Source organism: Sapajus apella, unplaced genomic scaffold (genome assembly GCF_009761245.1).
Source record: "Sapajus apella isolate SASKATOON/1434 unplaced genomic scaffold, GSC_monkey_1.0 scaffold1, whole genome shotgun sequence".
In the NCBI taxonomy this organism is placed as follows: Eukaryota; Metazoa; Chordata; class Mammalia; order Primates; family Cebidae; genus Sapajus; species Sapajus apella.
The window spans coordinates 82,970,997-82,990,861 of NW_022436941.1; the positions used below are offsets into that span (position 1 = coordinate 82,970,997).

Here is a 19,865-nt window from a genome sequence, read left to right on the forward strand (position 1 = left end):
TCTGTGGCCAGGCACTGTGTAACACATTTTCCATATATTATTATTAATTTTCATAACAGCCTCCACCATAGATATTATTTCCTTTCTCTCTCTCTGCTTTTTTGGAGACAAAGTCTCGCTCTTGTCCCCCAGGCTGGAGTCCAATGGCAAGATCTTGGCTCACTGCAATCTCCACCTTTCAGGTTCAAGCAATTCTCTTGTCTCAGCCACCTGAGTACCTGGGATTACAGGCATGCGCCACTACGCCTGGCTGGTTTTTATATTTTTAGTAGAGAAAGGGTTTCATCATGTTGGCCACACTGGTCTTGAACTCCTGACCCCTGGTGATCTCCCCACCTCAGCCTCCCAAAGTGCTGGGATTACAGGTGTTAGACACTGCACCTGGACTATTTCCTTTCACAGGTGGAAACTCTGAGGCTGAAAAGTTACATCTCTCAATTAAGTTCACTCCATAGAGGCAGAATATTACATCTATTAGACTTTAAGAGTTTATGCACACTCTACCATATTGCCTTTTTTATCTACAGAAAATTAATTGGAAAATTAATTGGAAAATTTAACCTTAAAAATTTATTGACCTTTTAGGCAGGGCACGGTGGCTCACACCTGTAATCCCAGCACTTTGGGAGGCCAAGGTGGGTGGATCACAAGGTCAGGAGATCAAGATCATCCTGGCCAACATGATGAAACCCCATCTCTACTAAACATACAAAATTAGCTGGGCGTGGTGGCGCAAGCCTGTAGTCCCAGGTACTTGGGGCACTGAGGCAAGAGAATCATTTGAACCTGGAGGTGGAGGCTGCAGTGAGCTGAAATCACACCACTGCACTCCAGCGTGGTGACAGAGCGAGACTTCATCTCAAAAAAAAAAAAAAAAAAAAAAATTCTTGGCCTTTAAAGGTCTATCAGGCCTTCAAAATCCATCTAATAAAGCACAGAGTTTGGGTTTCATTAGAAACCTGTTAAAACCCTAAAACCATAGGCAAAAACTAGTACTTATGTATTTTTTTCTGAAGAAAGGTTAATAACTTTCATTACATTCTTTTAAAAAGGCTGAGAATCACAATTTTAATATTTTAAAGTTTCTTCACATCATGGCTGGTTTCCAACATGGTTGTTTACTGATTCAGTTCTCACTGTATCTGTCTTTAGTTGACTTGTTCTTAATACATACATACATATGTTCCGGAAAATATAAAAATCTCATTTGAAACAGCTTAAGAATTTTAAGACAGTCTGTCTCACAAAACTGTATAAACGGTATCACCCAAAGTACAGACCTTAGCAGCTTTTCCAACTCGAGGTTTAAGTGGTAAATAATCTTCATCTGCAGGAAGTGCGACCTGATAACAAAGTAAAAAAGAAACAAAAAAAACCTCACCAGCTATTTGAGAACTTATGTGTTGAGCATTCCATAATAAATGATGGTTTGGAAAATAAAACTGATGAACTAATGAACTTTAACTGCCTCGGACACTGTAAATCAAATAATTGTGTTTAAGAACAAGGCAAAAAAGCTAGTTTCAACACTCCAAAATAACATCTACTCACATTTGTCTAAGAATAATAACTGAAAACTGATGTTTATTTCCCAGAAGAAACTGTGTGTTTATTAAGGTTTAAATGACTACAACAGAGGATAACAACACAGTGGATACAACAAAAAGAGAAACTTTCTAATGCTCATATGCTGACAGGGAATGGCAGTTAGAAAAAAAGAGACTCTAGAAGGATCACTTGAAGTCAGGGGTTTGAGACCAGCCTGGTCAACACGGTGAAATCCCGTCTCTAATAAAAATACAAAAACAAAAAAACAAAAAAAAAACCCTTAATTCCAGCAACTTGGGAGGCTGAGGCAGAAGGATCACTTGAGCCTGGAACACAGAAGTTGCAGTGTTGACACAGTAAGACTCTGTCTCAAAAAAAAAAAAAAAAAAACCCTGCATATGTACCTCCTGAACCTAGTTTTTTTTAAAAAAAAGTTCTAAACCTATATTATAAACTTTTTTGTTAATTTGAATTACTCTGCTTATTCAATAGATTTTTATTGAGATTCTCCAATTATCTACAAAAATAATTTGCTATAATGTTTATATTGTAATAAAAAGTTTAAGAGAAGGAAACAGTGTTATAGTTTCATTATGTCCTTAATGTGTATAAATTCTCACTTCTAAATGGATACTATAAGCTATCACTGACCACCATCTCGTGGCAGAACAAAGAAACTGCAAATTATCAGTCACTGGAGAAAGATATGAAATAGCACGTAACCTGCAAAAGTAGCATTGTTATTTGACTCTAGGAGTCTGAATGTTTTAAAAATCTACCTACTCTGTGCTAGGTACTTTACCTAATTTACTTATATAATCTTCACAGCCATACCACAAGGTAGATCCCTTCATTGCCCATTTAAAAACTAAAAAAAAAAAAAGTTTTTTTAAATAAACAAAGAGGTTAGGAAATTTACCCAAGATTATAGTTAGGAAAAATGCTGGGGCAGGATCTGAACCCAAGTTTAAACACAAAGCCCCAACTCTTCCATTAGGTACCCCATAGAAACTATTTACTGTTTCCAAGGCCATCAAGGCTAAACTGTTTGCTGTATCACACTATATAGTTCAAAGAAAAATCCCATTTATAACACTAACCTTCTGTATGCTGTTTGTGCTTACCTCATGTGTACACCCTTCAATGGTTTCAACCGATTGTACCTTGACTCTAGGCATCAGGTCTGCCAAACTTAAAAAAAAAATTGCTTGAAGTTACACAAAAATAAATTACTTTTCTATAATTTTATAATAAGCCTCCCTTCTGCACTGTTAAAGAAAACAACACTGTCCAATCATCAGTATTAAAAGTAGGAAAAACTTTGGCTATTAAGAATACATAGAAATTTTTTCACATTATGTAAATATATGCTGAAAATTAAAAATGGCCAGTTAACATCGTTTATTATATATACAGAATAGACTGCCAAGTGATTATTCAAATAATTATATCAGCTTAGTTCCAGTAACTATTTTGAATAAAAAGTACCTCTACCGAGCACTGTCACCACTTCAAAACATAAGCTGGTTGAAAACCATTACACAGTAGAAAGTATATAAAATAAACTAGCCCAATTGATACGTTGCTATTATTTATAGAAGTTTTCCTGGTCAGGCACAGTGGCTCACTCCTGTAATCCCAACACTTTGGGAGGCTGAGGCAGGTGGATCACTTGAGCCCAGGAGTTCAAGACTAGCTTGGGCAATATGGCAAAACCTCAACTCTACAAAAAACTCAAAAGTTAGTGGGTGTGGTGGCACAAACCTGTAGTCCCAGCTACTCAAAAGGTTGAGGTAGGAGAATCACCTGACCCTGAGGAGCCTGAGGCTGCAATAAGCCATGATCACACCACTGTACTCCAGCCTGGGTGACAGAATGAGACATTGTCTCCAAAAAAAAAAAAAAAAAAAAGTTTCTTATTCTCATCAAAATCCTACATTATGCTCATCTAGGTTCTCTGCTTAGACTCTGAAAAGACAAAACTGTGGATAAGTTGAAGAAAAATAGATGTATTTCTGGTGGTACATTCTCTTAGTTATTGTACTTCTGATATTTAAGTCAATACAACTACTTTGGACAAACTCAAAATTTACAAACAAGTAACAATGACTTTAAACTATAAATATTATTTTGTAACTTACTATAGTAGCTTGGGAAACCAGTGCATCTTAAATATTTCAGGGACATATCTATCACCATTTATAGGAAATAATTTTACTAACTATAACAATAGTGCCAAGTTCAAACATGGCAATTAAGAAGAGTTGTAAAGATCATTACCACAGTAGAAAACAGGCCAACCAAGTCTACTGGTATCAACTTTTAGAAAGCTCCAGCTTCCAAAATCAGACAGATACCAGAGATTCCAGCCACAGACACCCATAGCAGGAGTCTGGAGATGTGTAGCCACTCTACATGCAGCAATGAAAATCTAATTCCCTCTAATGTTCCTTCTCACTTCCATTGGGTCAGTTTTATTTTTTCCTTTCATTCCACTCTTCCAGTTATCCTCTTCCTGAGGCATTAACAAAGAAAATGTATTTCTTTTTAAAATAATCAGGTTTTCAGATTTTTTTTCTCAAAATTGGATTCTAAAGTATTAAAAGATGAGTATTTTCTATATTGCTTTCCAATTCCCCAAACTTAGGTAAGTATTCTGTATGTATATGCCTGTATAAAAATACAAAGAATATCTTCATTTCTCTAACATGGGCGTATATCTAAATATCAACATGGAAACAATTTTTAAAATTTCATGTAACCACCTAAATTATGAGTCACTAACATTTAGGACTACGGAAATATTACCTTAAGTCTTCAGTTATTGACTCTTCTATCCTGGGCTTCTTTCCAAAAATGGGTTCATCTGTACCTTCGAAATCTGCATCTCTCTTACTGTTTCCATTATTAGTTGATTCTGATGGTAATTTACCATCAAAACGCTTCCTGGAAAGTGAATAGTTTAGAATGAATTCTGCAGTATCTACTTTTACTTTAAGGGTAACATCATAAAATACTTCTCGATACCATTAACAGAAAGTCAGGTTTTAAAAACATGAATGTTACAAATAACAACTGGCTAAAGCCCAGAATATCTTAACTTTATAACTAGTAAAACTGAATACTACTGCATTTGTATTTCATTTTTCTTTGAAGGTTTAAAATTATTTTAAAACTCACATTAACTATTAAATATATTTTCTTTAAAACTGTAGATTGAAACACCATTAGACATTAACATGTGTACCTTTAACAAACATTTAATGCTTTCTCTAAAGGCGTAACACTGTTTGGAAGAAAATTTTTTTGTATGGTTAGATTTGCTGGTCAAAAGCAGTGACAATAAATGATGTTTGGAGTGGAGCACGCTGGGTCCAAGCATTTTGGGAAGCCAAGGCAGGTGGATCACTTGATGTTTAGGAGTTTGAAACCAGCCTGGACAACGCGGTGAAACCCCATTTCCACTAAAAATACAAAAAATGAGCTGGGTATGATGGTGCATGGCTGTAGTTCCAGCTACTCAAGAAGCTTAGACAGAAGAACTGCTTGAACTCAAAAAGCAGAGGCTGCAGTGGGCCAAGATCACGCCACTGCACTTCAGAGTGAATCCTGGGAGACAGAGTGAGACTCTGTCTCAAAAAAAAAGAGATGCTTGGTAGACTGAATATCCATAGGGGAATTCAATCTGACCTTTACCTCACCATACAGAAAAATCAATTCCATGTGAATTTTAGATTTAACTGTGAAAAGGCAAAAACAACAAAGAATCTAGAAGACAAAATGAGAAAATTATCTTCAGGACTTCTTAACCAGGACACAAAATCAGGGGTGAGGACTATAAATCAATTTTTAAAACACAATAAAAAAAAATGAGCAAAGGACTTAGCAGGCACTTTAAAAAAGGGGATATCTAAATGGGCAACAAGCACATGAAAAGGAGGTCAACATCATTACTTACAACGAAAATGTAAATTAGATAATACTAGGTCAGTGTCTCAAACTTTTTGGTTTCAGAATCCTTTCTCATTCTTAAAAGTTATGAGAAACCATAATGAATTTTGTTTATGTGGTTATATCTACTGATATTTACAGTATTACATATTAAAACTAAAAATTTTTTAAATACTTAATTCACTTTAAAATGGCAACAGCAAAACCACTATATATTAACATGAGTAACATTTTTGGTTAAAAAAATAACTTTTCTAAAAAACTTTTAGTGAGAATGGCGTAGGTTTTATATTTTTGCAAATCTCTCATGTCAGGCTTAACAGAAGCAGCAGGATTGTCACCTGTTTCTGACACATTTTTGGTCGAGGCATATGAAGAAAAATGTAGCCTTACACAGAAACATAATTGAAAAAGGGACAGGGTATGTTAAAAGACTTTTTGGAAAACTGTGACTCTGCCCTTTTGATCCCCTAACAAAACAATCACACTTTGAGAACTACTACTCCATTTACAGTCACAAATTGTAAACAATGTTGAGCCAAAGCCAAACATAAAAATATACTTTGAATGATTCCACTTACATAGCAGTCCCGAACCAAAAAAAACTAACACATGTTGTTATCAGGACAGTCATTTTTTTAAGGGACATAGTGGGTTTCTGTAATATTCTATTCTTTTGTACAGAATGGTGGCTGCATGGATGTGTTCACACACTCTAAAAATCCATCCCACAATCTGCACTTTTATGTTTTATTTCAAGAATTTTTAATAAAGGGTAACACAATAATACTGATCCATATGCTTGAGCAACCTTTTCATAATGAAGTCCATTCTTTGACACAGCAAAACCTAAAATTTGCAAATTCTGTCACTACCAATTTTGCGAAAAAGCTATTAATTCTAGACCCATATTTGTTGCTGATTACTTATGTGAACCTCTTCTGGACAGGCCATCAATATCCTTGGGGCTCAGTAAAATAAGATATTTGACAATAACTAAGATCCTTTGTAGGTGTAACATTCTAGTATTCTATCTCTAACTAAGCAACAACTAAGCCACTGTATCTCAAACATTCTATTAGGAGCTGGTTAAAGTCAATAAAACAAAGAAACATCAAAGCGCTCAAAAGCATGAGAAACGGAAATTCATGGTAGAACACTTCTGGTGAGAAGTGCTATATTATTCTTTAATAATTGCATGTCAGACTTTTGGGACTCCAGTTATTTATTTCTTTCATAGCTTATTATGTATGTCACATGTGGAACCTGCACACACTTGATGGAAACAGCTGAGTTATCCAGAAAGGCTGGAAATGAAGTTTTGTAGATAACCAGCTTACTTTTTAAGGATAAGGTTTTAATTTCTTGAAATCATCTGAGAATCTTACACTTCTTAGTTCATAAAAGCAGCATGCTCTATATAAAGCACAAGAAAGAGCACTAAATTGGCCATTAGATCCAAACAACAAAGTTGGCCAACAACTAATGATAACTTATTGGCCAATAAACCCAAACTGGGATAACTAGCCTGTAATTACAGAGGATAAAAATCAATCTCTAACCTATAGAGGAATTTGGCTACACCTAGCAACACTTTCTAAAATGTCAAGGTCATGAAATTCAAAGACTAGTACACGCTACATGAGACAAAAAAGACATGACAACCAAATCATTTAATCCTATTTGGAATTATTTTCTTATAAAGGACATTAAAGCACTGGCAAAATCTGGGTAAGTCTGTAGATAACAGTACTGTATCAATACATAATTTCCTAGTTTTGATAATTATAAACTGCACTGTGGTTACATAAAAGAATGCTCTCATTTTCAGAAAATACACAGTAAGCAACTTAAGAATTTAGAGGTATATGGGCAACATATCTGCAAATTAAACAGTTCAGAAAAAAGTATATATACGCAAATATACACATATACATATGCATGTATGGAAAGAAAGAGGAGGAAGGGAGGATAAAGTAAATGTGGTAAAATGTTAAAATTAAGAATAGTTGCATGAAGGTGTGCAAGAATTTTGGTATCATTCTTATTTTTTTCTCTAAGTCTGAAATTATTTCAAATAAAAAGGTTTTTTTAAGTTCTCACACTACCTGAAATGACATTTAGTTCTACCTGTAACAGAAGTTAAGCACTGACTGTTGTGCACAACCACTGTCTCTTATTCAGAGAACATGTGCCAAGCAGAAGTATTTGGGTTTTTTTTTTTTAAACTTTTATTTTAGGTTTGGGGGTACATGTGAAGGTTTGCTATACAAGTAAACACGTCATGGGGGTCTGCTCTACATACTATTTCATCACGTAGGTATTAAGCCCAGTACCCAAAAGTTATCTTTTCTGCTCCTCTCCCTCTTTCCACCCTCCCTCCAAGTAGACCCGTGTCTGTTGTTTCCTTCTTTGTGTTCATAAGTTCTTATCTTTTAGCTCCCACTTAGAAGTGAGAACATGTAGTACTTGGTTTTCCGTTCCTGCATTAGTTTGCCAAAGATGAGAGTCTCCAGCTCCATCCACATTCCTGCAAAAGACATGATCTTGTTCTTTTTCATGGCTGCATAATATTTCATGGTGTGTACGTACTAAATTTTCTTTATCCAATCTGTCATTGATGGGCATTTAGGTTGATTCCATGTCTCTGCTATTGTGAACAGTGCTGCGCTGAACATCTGCATGCATGTGACTTTACGGTAGAATGCTTTATATTCCTCTGGGTATATACCCAGTAATGGGATTGCTGGGTCTAATGGTATATCTGTTTTTAGCTCTAATGATGAATCACCATACTGCTTTCCACAATGGCTGAACTGATTTACACTCCCACCAACAGTTTATAAGTGATCCCCTTTGCCTGCAACCTTGACAGCATCTGTTATTTTTCTACTTTTTAATAATAGCCATTCTGATAGGTGTTAAGACAGTATCTCACTGTGGTTTTGATGTGTAATTCTCTAAAGATCAGTGATATTGAGCGTTTTTTCATATGCTTCTTGGCCCCATGTATGTCTTTTGAGAAATGTCTGTTCATATCCTTTGTCCACATTTTAATAGGGTTATTTTTCTCTTGTAAATTTAAGTTCCTTAAATATGCTGCATATTAGACCTTTGTTAATAGTATAGTTTGAAAAAATTTTCTCCCATTCGGTGGGTTGCCTGTTTACTCTGTTGATAGTTTCTTTTGCTGTACAGAAGCTCTTAAGTTTAATTAGATCCCACTTGTCAATTTTTGCTTTTGTTGCAATGGCCTTTGGTGTCTTTTGTCATCAAATCTTTGCCCATTTCTAAGTCCAGGATGATACTGCCTAGGTTGTCTTCCAGGGATTTTATAGTTTTGGGTTTTACATTTGTCTTTAATCCACCTCGAGTTGATTTTTATATATGGCATAAGAAAGGGGTCCACCTTCAATTTTCTGCATATGGCTAGCCAGTTATCCCAGCACCATTTCTTAAATAGTGAGTCTTTTCTCCATTGCTTGGTTTTGTTAGCTTTGTCAAAGATCAGATGGTTGTACATGTGCAGCCTTATTTCTGGCTCTCTGTTCTGTTCCATTAGTCAATGTGCCTGTTTCTGTACCAGTATCATGCTGTTTCGTTACTGCAGCCTTGTAGTATAGTTTGAAGTTGGGTAACGTGACGCCTCCAGCTTTGTTCTTTTTGCTTAGGATTGCCTTGGCTACTTTTGGTTCCATGTAAATTTTAAAATAGTGTTTTCTAGTTCTGTGAAAAATGTCATTGGTAGTTTGATAGGAATAGCATCGAATCTGCAAATTGCTTTGGACACAATAGCCATTTCAATGATACTGATTCTTCCTACTCATAAGCATGGAGTGTTTTTCCATTTGTTTGTCTTCTCTGATTTCTTTGAATAGTGTTTTGTAATTCTCCTTGAATAGATCTTTCACCTCCATGGTTAGCTGTATTTCTGGAGGTGTGTGTGTGGCAACTATGAATAAGATTGCCTTTCTGATCTGGCTCTTGGTTTGACTGTTGTTGGTGTTTAAGAATGCTAGTTAATCATATTTGTACACTAATTTTTGTATCCTGTAGCTTTGCTGAAGTTGTTTGTTAGCTGAAGGGTTGTCTGGGCTGAGACTGTGAGGTTTCCTAGATATAGAATCATGTTGTCTGCAAACAAGAGACAGTTTGACTTCCTCTCTTCCTATTTGGATGCCCTTTATTTCTTTTTTTTTGCCTGACTGCTCTGGCTAGGACTTCTAATATTATGTTGAATAGAAGTGGTGAGGGAGGCAGCCTTGTCTTGTGCCAATTTTCAAGAGGAGTGCTTCCAACTTTCGCCTGTTCAGTATGTTGGCTGTGGGTTTGTCACAAATGGTTATTATTTTGAGGTATGTTCCTTCAATACCTAGGTTTTTAAGAGTTTTTAACATGGAGGGGTATTGAACTTTATTGAAGGCCTTTTCTGCAACTACTGAGATAGTCACATGGTTTTTGTCTTTAGTTTTGTTTACGTGATGAATGTTTACTGATTTGTATATATTGAACCAATCTTGTATCCTGAGGATGAAGCCTACTTGATAATGCTGGATTAGCTTTTCGATGTGCTGTTGGATTCGGTTTGCAAATATTTTGCTAAGGATTCCTGCATTGATGTTCATCAAAGATAATGGCCTAAAGTGTTATTGTTGTTGTTGTGTCTCTGCCCATTTTTGGTATCAAGATGATACTAGCCTCACAGAATAAGTTGAAGAGGAATCTTCCCTCCTCAATTTTTATAAATAGTATCTATAGGAATGCTACCAGCATTTTTTTGTACATTTGGTAGAATTCTGCTGTGAATCCATCAGGTCCTGGGCCTTTTTTGGTTGGTAGGCCATTTATTGTTGATTCAATTTTGGAGCTTGCTATTGGTCTGTTCAGGGAATCAACTTCTTCCTGGCTCAGTCTTGGGAAGATGTATGTGTCTAAGAAGTTATCCACCTGTTGTGAGTTTTCTATTTTGTATGTGTATAGGTGTTCATAATAGTTTGTGATGGTTGTTTTTATTTCTGTCGGTTCAGTAGCAATATTTCCTTTGTCATTTCTATGTTTATTTGATTTCTGCCAGAGTACAAAACAGAATAGTGTACTCGTTCCACAGGTTTTTTTTCTTCGTTTTTTTTTTTTTGAGTTGGGTCCTTGTTGTATCACTCAGGGTGGCCCCAGACTCCCTAGTAGCTGAGACTACAGGCATGAGCCACTGCCCCCAACTTCACAGTCTTGTACTTCTCTGTACAATTATACACAAGTACAAATACAGACTGTTTTTAAAATGTGAGAGTAGAACAACCACATTCCTAGTTGATGGAGATTTATATGAAGTACATAAATATTCAGAAATAGTTCTATTCTGAGAGCTGCAAAGAAGTTAATCTGATGGTAATCCCCAATGGCTTAACTACTGCTCTGTGCTGCAATGGAATGTGGGTTTTGTTGTTGTTGTCTCTGTCTCAAAAATAATAATAAATATTTGTCAAAATGATTTTAGAATATCTGGGCAATTGGTTTAATACAATGAAAAGCACTTGTCTAAAATGGGTCAGATACACATGTGAAAAATAAAACCATATAAGTATTTAAAGGAAACATGACAAAAAATCCAAGAGCAACAAGAATGGCAAATATGACATTAACACTTTCTGGATGACAAAACATTGGGAAAAATATTTGCAATTTACATTACAGGAATAATATCCCTAATCTATAAAGAGGTCCTAAAAATTAAGAAGAAAAGGACCAACTATTCATTTTTTTAAATATGAAAAGGGTATGAACAACTCACAAATATAATCAAATAGCCTCTGAATTTATGATGCTTTGCTTCATTCATACAAAAAGAAACATTAACACGAATTGAAATACGATTTCTCATCTACATCACCGACAAAAATCCAAGTTCAATACACTTTGTGAAAAAGCCCATAAAGTATTCTCACACATTACTGTTTGTATCAGCTTTTTATTGCTGTTAAAACAAATTACCACAAACCCAGTGGCTTAAAATGGGCCCCCAATCCCTGCACAGTCCATGGCCTGTTAGGAACCAGGCTGCATAGCAGGAGGTGAGCAGTGAGCAAGCGAGCATTACTATTACTGCCTGAGCTCTGTGTCCAGTCAGATCACCAGCAACATTAGATTCTCATGGGAGTTCAAACCCTATTTTGAACCATGCATAGGAAGAATCCAGGTTGCACACTCCTTATAAGAATCTAATGCCTGATGATCTAAGGTGGAAGAGTTTCAACTCGAAACCATCCGCCTACCCCTGGTTTGTGGGAAAATTGTCTTCCATGAAACTGGTCCCTGATGCCAAAAAGGTTAGGGACAGTTGGCTTAAAATAGGACAAATTTACTATTTTATAGTCAGTAAGAAAGAAGTGCAGTAAAGGTCTTATAAGACCAAAATTAAGGTGATGTGTTGGCAGGGCTGTGTTCCTACGTGAAGGCTCTGGGAGAAAATCCATTTCCTTGCCATTTCCACTTCTAGAGATCACCTACATTTTCTGGCTTACCCCTTCCTTACCCTTTAATGTCAGCCAGAATCCTTCCAATGTTGCTATCTTTCTGGTTCTCCCTCTTCAGCTACCTTCTTTCACTTTTAAGAATCCTTATTATTACATTGGGCCCACCTGGATAATCCAGAATTCTCTCTCCACCTCAAGGTCAACTGATTAGCAGCATTAACTCCATCTGCAACTTTCTCCTTTGCCAAGTAACCTAACAATTTCAATTGTTATAGGGATAGGAACATGGACATCACTAGGGGGCTGTCACTGCTACCACACTGTTGAAAACACAAAATGGTACAATCTCCTGTGGAGAGGAATTTGGCTACATTTAGCAAAAGTGACTACTTAGTTACTCTCTTTGACCTAGTAATTCCACTTCTAGGAATCTATTCCAAAGACAAAATGGAAAAGAACAAGAAACAGACTTGCACAAAACACACATTGTTCCATCATCTGTAACCGCAAAATACTGAAAATAATACCAAGTCCACTCAGAGAACATTAATTGAAGGATTGCAACTATGCAGTTGTTAAAAAAAAGATCTCTAATATTGACATAAGATGATCTCTTAGTCAAAATATTAAGTAAAAAAACCGTTTTTAATGCTACCTTTTGCACAAAAAGTGAAAAATGGAGAAAACTGATAGACACACATGTACATACAATTTGATATTTTCAAAAAGAAATGAGACAAAGCGACTGGGCGCGGTGGTTCACACCTGTAATCCCAGCACTTTGGGAGGCTGAGGTGAGTGGATCATCACAAGGTCCAGAAATCGAGACCAGCCTGGCCAACAGGGTGAACACCCTGTCTCCGCTAAAATATGAAAAATTAGCTGGGCATGGGGGCGCACATCTGTAGTCCCAGCTCCTGGGGAGGCTGAGGCAGGGGAATCACCTAAACCCAGGAGGCAGAGGTTGCAGTGAGCTAAGATCGCACCATTGCATGCACTCCAGCCTGGCGACAGAGCAAGACTCCAGCTCAAAAAAAAAAAAAAAAAAAAAAGAAATGAGACAAAGCAAAAACTAAAGGTGAGGGAGGAAATAAAGAAGGTGCAAGGATAGAAGCAGGAATGTACTGTTTTAAACTTTTGATTTTGGAACTATAAAATCTTTTACATAACTTCTTAAAAATTAAACTTAGCAATTCTTAAAAACTGTAAGTACACTGAAACAAATGAACACAATAAATATCAAATTAGTGGCATAAACATTTGGAGAAAAGAAGTATTACAGAGCATTTTCACTGTTACCATGATATATTCTGAGGGCAAAAGGAAAAAAAGAACCACAAACTGCATTCAATATCTTATTAATAGCAAAATTATTATTTTTAAACTATTATAAGTATATAAAAGAAAAAGCTTAATTATGTAATTGTCAGGAGGAATGAGGATTTTTTTTTTCTTTTCCTTTTTTTTTTTTTTTTGAGACATGTCTCTTTGTGTTACCCAGGCTAGAGTACAGTGTTATGATCACAGCTCCCTGCAGCCTCAACCCCCCAGGGCTAAAGTGATCCTCCCACCTCAGCCTCCTGAGTAGGAGGGACTTCAGACACATACCACAAGACCCAGCTAATTTTTTTTTTTTTTTGGTAGAGACAGGGTCTCACCATGTTGCCCAAGCTGGTCCCAAACTCCTGGGCTCAGGCGATCTACTTGCCTCAACCTCCGAAACTGCTGGGATTACAGGCATGAACAATGTTTCTGGCCTAGAAATGAAAATTTTCAACAAAAACCAGAAACAATACATATATAAAATCCAAAAAGTTAAATAAAAACCCTGTGATATTAATTGCAATGGAAATGTCAGTATAAATTCTATTTTTTATAAAAACAAAGATTTCTTAGTTCTTTGTACTGTAAAAACCTAAGAGCAGTGAAATCTAGTAGCACCATGTACCCTAAGCACAAAATAACATTTTTCACTCTAAGAAACTGGAGACTCCTTAGAGATATGACTAATTCCAAGTCTGGCACTGAAAGTATAGCGAGTCCAGAAAATCCAGAAAGTACCTAAGCTATCAAAGACTGATGATGTCTTGTTAAAACGACACAAGAGCCAACCTAAAGAGCGCTCACTGATCTAAGATTGGAAATCCAAGTTTCAAAAAACATAATGGAAACAACTCAAATGTCCAGTAACAGATGGAGGTATAAACAAATATGGTATATCCATAAAACGGAATACCATTCAGCAATAAAAACAAACTACTGATATACATCACGACTGAGTCTCAGAAGCACTATGTTGAGTAAAAGAAGCCATATAAAAGGAATAAATATATTTTCTAGAATTTTGTTTAAATGCGGTAAGTTCTACAGTGACAGAAAGATAAGTGATTATCTGGGGGCCAGGGTGGAGATAGGGATGTATTTAAAAGGGTCACAAAAAAACTCCTGAGGGCGATGGAAACGTTTATCTTGATTGTGGTGGTTTACTGCACTTCAATTATACTCCAATAAGAGGGAGGGAGGGAGAGAAGGAAGGAAGAAAAATAAGTGCAAAGGAATAAAACATCAAATATATATAAATCCACTCACCAAGAAACTAAACATAATCATACGCCCATGTTAGTCACCACTGAAACTTCCTTAGCGCACAACTCATTTCTTTAAAAACTGATACAGGATCAAGCATTTATCCTGCCTTTTCTTTATGAACTGTATTTCAAGGTAAAGAAACAGCTGATGAGACAATGCCTTTTTTAATAGGTGGATTCCAGGTAATAAATGCAGAGAGAAACGATAAAAACAGAAAATCGCCACTGGCAAGTACTAGTGAAATAATGGTTCTAGGCAATTATCAGTAGGTGCCAAAGCCATCATGTAAAAGGTTGCTGAGGAATCAAGGTGACAATATTTTCACCAACTTGTCAATCTGAGAACAGAAGAATATTCTGACATTATGATGTAATGAAATAGGAAATACACTATGAAGTACTTTCATCCGAAACTGAACCTGAATCTAATCAAGCCACTAGATCAGAGCAGTCCAGTATATATACATACATATACAAGCTCCAAGCTGCATATGTAATTTAAAATTTTCTAATAACCACATTTAAAAGGTAAAAAGAAACTGTAAATAAATTTTAATACCTTTCATTGAACCCAATATATGCAAAATATTATTTCAATTATAATCAAAATTAAAATCAAGGAGATATTTTACAATTTTCATATTAACTTTTCCAATTCTGGTGTGCATTTTACACTGACTGAAAATCTCAATTCTGACAAGTCATATTTTAAGTGCTCAACAGCTATGTAAGGATAGTGGCTATTATGTCACAAAATGCAGCTCTAGGAGTGAGGACAGTTTACAGAAAATACTTGAGGATACAAGAGCAAGTTAAATGACAGCTTAAAAAAGCAAATCAGGATGCAGGAAACTACACAGGACAGATGGCCTGGTTCCTCCCCTCACTCATCCCTCTAAAATAGAAATCAATGGCAGAAGGAAAAAAGAGGGAGGCTGTTGCGGCATAAATACTTAAGGGATATGAATGACAACCGAAACATTGTAGGGGTTTGTCTGAATCCTGATTCAAACACCAATGATCAAAAAACACCCTTGAGACAACTGGGGACACCTCACTGCAGATTCAGTATTCGACGATACTACTGTCAGTTTTGTTGGATGACATGAATACTAAAATATTTAGGGAGATAAAAAGATGACTTGAATTTTATTTTTAAAAAATGTAGGAACAGATTGATCATGAATTGATATTGATCACTATAACTCAACTGAGTTATAGGTATATGAAGCTCTTCATACTGTTTTATATATAATATGCATAGTTTAACAATTGTCATAAAGTTTTTTTTTAAGTGCTCACTGGCTGGGCACAGTGGCTCACCCCTGCAATCCCAACATTTTGAGAGGCCATGGTAGGAGGATTGCTTGAGGCCAGGAGTTTGAAACCAGCTTGGGCAACATAGTGAGACACCCATTGCTACAAAAAATTTTAAAAATTAGCCAGGCATGGTGGTGTGCACCTGTACTCCTAGCTATTCAGGAGGCTGAGGTGGGAGGAATGCCTGAGGCCAGGAGTTTGATATTACTGTAAGCTGCTAAGCACCAGTGCACTCCAGCTTGGGTGAGAAAACGAGACCCCCATCTCTACAAAATAAACAATTTTTTTAAAAAGCATCCACTTGGTCTAGAATACTAAATAAAGGGCACGTCCCTCTAAAGTTCCATGATTTGCCCTCCTATGTTACACAGATCAGATGATAATCACACTATGCATAATGTTAATATGGCCATTGCAATTAGGCAAATAGGATTTTTTTTTTTTTTTTTTGAAACAGAGTCTTGTTCTGTCATCCAGTCTGGAGTGCAGTGGCACCATCTCAGCTCACTACAACATCTACCTCCGTGGTTCAAGAGATCCTCCTGCCTCAGCCTCCTGAGTAGTTGGGATTACAGGTGCCTGCCACCAGGCCCGGCTAACTTTTGCATTTTTAGTAGAGACGGTTTCACCCCGTTGGCCAAGCTGATCTCAAACACCTGACCTCTGGGATCCACCCACTTTGGCCTCCCAAAGTGCTGGGATTAGAGGCATGAGCCTGCGCTCCTGGCCAGGATTTTTGCTTAAAAATACCTAGAAAAATACTTTGCTAGAAGTGTTGGTAGTAAACAAAGCCCTTTACGCTACTACTCTTCCGTGTTTTCTTATTTCCCTTCTCTAATATTCATTTCCTAATTAAAATGTAAATTAGATTTTATTTCCTTTTCACAAGGTTGTCAAACAGCTTACCCCAACTACACTGCAAATCAAACTCATTTTACCCTAGCAATTTTGAGGTAAAGTATATACTACCATGGTAAATTACCTATGTATTATCTTCGGAATATCATAGTTGCCCATTCAAACACTCTAGCAACTACTATTATTTCCTGTCTTGAAAAAAATAAAAATAACTGGTCCTCCTTTTTCCATTTTCTCTGAAAAGCTTCCCCAAACTCTCCCAATCCAACTCAATGAGAGTAGACTATTTTTCCACTTACTTATGTGACATTTCACACTCCAGATTTTTCTGTTATCTCTGTAATCTCTCATTTACGCTTACGCACCCCCTCCACAAGTTCTGTGTTAAGTGTCACTTACTTTCCCACAGGGATCTCCACCTCAAGGAGACCAATTCAAATACAGAGTTCCAGTCCTGGTCTCTCTCCAAAACCCGATTAAAACCACCCAGTGGACACATTCCTATGGATATACTATTATCACCTCACATTGTCTCAAGCCAAATTAATTTTATCAAAACCTCTAAATGTCCCTATTTTTTTCACCATGGCATGCAAATTAAACATCCCTTTTGACTTCCTTTCCCTTGTTCTCCTTAATTAATGAAGGCCTGTCCATTTTTTTCTTAACATGTTCCTTTTCATTCCTCTGCCACGGCCTGAGTTGAGGTTCTTTTCATCTTTACAACCAGACAACATAATTTCCTAATTTACTTCTTCTTATGAGTGTCTATTCTCTTTCCCTACATTATTATAGTACTCTGCCAACCACTGCCAAATGAATTTTCCTAAACTGTCATTCTACTTATCCAATAGCCTTGTTCAACAGGGTTTTAAAAATGAAATCAAAACTCCTCTGCTTGATATTCAAGGCCCTTCATGATCTCAAATCAATGAATATTCCTAGGCATATCTCTTGCAGTCCCTAAGCGAACAGTTCCTCTTGCCCAATTTGAGCTCCTAAAAACTAACAAAAAAAAAAACTTGGCACTATTAACATACAATTTCCTCATCTCAGAATATCATCTTGTATGTAAACCTTCCTGAAAGTCACAAATAGGTATCTCCCTTTCTTGAACTTTTATAGCCCTTAACTGTATATACCATTCAAGACTATCACTTCCTCACCTATACTGTAACTCTTTAATATGTACCTGTTCTATCTCTCCCCCTACGCAGAAAACTCCTTGAGAACAACATCATGTCTAAACAGTCCTGTACACTTTCTGGTTGCTGTATGCATCAGTCTAAACATATGGGTAGGGTCCATAATTTTTCTTCTAATAAACTCATGAGAGATAGCATTTATTAGTGATAGCTAGCTAAGCACCGTTAGGCACTTTACACGAATATCTCATTTAATCCTCACAACACAACCAGTAGTAGGCACTATTATCTCCATTTTACGGAAGAGAAAACTACATCTTGGAGATTAAATACCACTTCTCATGTTACTATCTGCCCTTTCCTCTCCAAGTCAATTCAAATCATTTTTTTCTAAACTTTTCCACCCTTTACTCAACTAATCATTCGTTTTGTTTATTAGCAACTATGTGCCAGGTGTTGTGCTGGTGCTCTGGGTACAGAATCCAGAAGAAGTGGATGGAATCAGTAACGACCACGTAAGGGAGGGAAACAGACACGCAGCCTGCAGACAACAGGAAACGCCAAGACCCGCACTTCACCGAACCAACATTATTTCAACCTCTCCAACTTTTTTCTGGAACCCCTTCACTTCCCAACACCACTCAATGTACACTTCATTTTCTCGTGCTCTTCCCGAGAGCAGTGTTTTCTTCCCTAAGCACCGAGAAGGAAAAAAATAAAAGCAACAACTAGAACATCTTCCTTACCCTGCCTTGTCTGCAGACCCTGGAGGCCCCTTCCACTTCCCTTTCTCCTTTTCCTTGTCTTTTTTGGTTCCCTCCGTAGTGGTCGAATCGCCCTCGAACACGCTGAACAGCTCATCTCCGAATGCGTCCGCCATCTTTCAGAGCAGTGAGAGTGAATCTCCCTCCTACCCACGATGCCCTGCGACCACACAGACGGTGACGTCCCGTGGAGGCTCAACAGTGGCCCGCAGGAGACAAAAGTAGTCAAGTCGCACGGCGGACGAAATATTCCACAGACGTTTTTTGTTTTTTGCTTTCTGCTTTCCTTTCCAACCTAAAGCGGGCAAGCTGCTTAGTGGCTAAAGACCGAGAGCGGCGTGCTGCAGGCCGCTGGCGACTCAAGGAGGCGGAGCCTGCTGAATTAGACCAATTGCGAGGCAGCGGTCGACCTGGTCCAAGAAGCCCGGATCGAAGCACAGGGTGGCTGTCCCGGAGCCGGGGAATGTAAAGAGCCCTCGTTGACTGTGCAGTGGTAGCGCCGGACCGTGGGCCGCGAAGAATCTTCTGCCACAGCTGCAACATGGGCGGCAAGAACAAGAAACATAAGGCTCCGGCGGCCGCGGCGGTCCGGGCCGCAGTGTCTGCTTCCAGAGCTAAATCTGCAGAGGCTGGAACTGCCGGGGAGGCCCAAAGCAAGAAGCCAGTGTCCAGGCCGGCCCCCGCCGTCGCTGCCAGCGCCAGGGAGCCCCGAGTCAAGCAAGGTACGAGGGGTCCCCCAGCCCCTGGCTGTCTGCCCTGAGACCTTGCTGCTTGTCCTGAAGAAGGGGCCTTAGAACCCGGGAGGAGCTTCGGGCCCAAAATTTCTATCTCCAACACTAGAACTGCTAGCTCCCCATGGGGTGGTTTTGGTTTAGATTAGTGTAAGCTCTTTGGGCCTCCAAAATTCTGACAGTAGCCCTGTTGCAGCCTGGCATTTCCCTTTTAACTCACATTTTCCTCTCTTCTATAAACAATTGCATTAGCTCTTGTTTCAGCAGGGATCCATCCTGAGCACCCTCTCAGCCTGCTAGGGCAATGCAAAGACGAATGCTGAGTGGAGTTCCTGACCTCCTGGTGGCAGCCAGCCCCATTTTTTGTCTGTTCTTCATATCATTTTCAGCAACAATCTAGTGTTTCCATGTGTTCTGGAAAAATCAGTACTTAATAAAAATTACAGTGGTTACACACTGGTTACATGGTGTAACCTATTGTAAAATTGTC

General features: G+C 37.7%; 2 protein-coding genes across 4 annotated transcripts in view; one reads left to right on the forward strand and one right to left on the reverse strand.

Moving 5' to 3' along the window:
- MTREX (Mtr4 exosome RNA helicase) overlaps window positions 1-18,982 on the reverse strand; it is a 114,511-nt gene extending 95,529 nt beyond the window's left edge. Inside the window, exons 1-4 of the mRNA XM_032280755.1 lie at window positions 18,627-18,982; window positions 4,357-4,494; window positions 2,673-2,739; window positions 1,281-1,343 (exon numbers count right to left, since the gene is read on the reverse strand). Of these exons, the coding sequence (XP_032136646.1) occupies window positions 1,281-1,343; window positions 2,673-2,739; window positions 4,357-4,494; window positions 18,627-18,760 (402 nt within the window). The 5' untranslated portion in view covers window positions 18,761-18,982. The remainder of the gene's footprint in view (window positions 1-1,280; window positions 1,344-2,672; window positions 2,740-4,356; window positions 4,495-18,626) is intronic.
- The window catches only part of DHX29 (DExH-box helicase 29), a 50,923-nt gene continuing 49,925 nt past the window's right edge, over window positions 18,868-19,865 (forward strand). For 2 of the 3 annotated variants that reach the window (XM_032280737.1, XM_032280745.1), the window contains exon 1: window positions 18,972-19,366. In XM_032280737.1, coding sequence (XP_032136628.1) covers window positions 19,186-19,366 — 181 coding nt within the window. In that variant the 5' untranslated portion in view covers window positions 18,972-19,185. Of the gene's footprint in view, window positions 19,367-19,865 lie in introns of all 3 variants that reach the window. The other variant, XR_004269713.1, reaches the window with a different exon arrangement.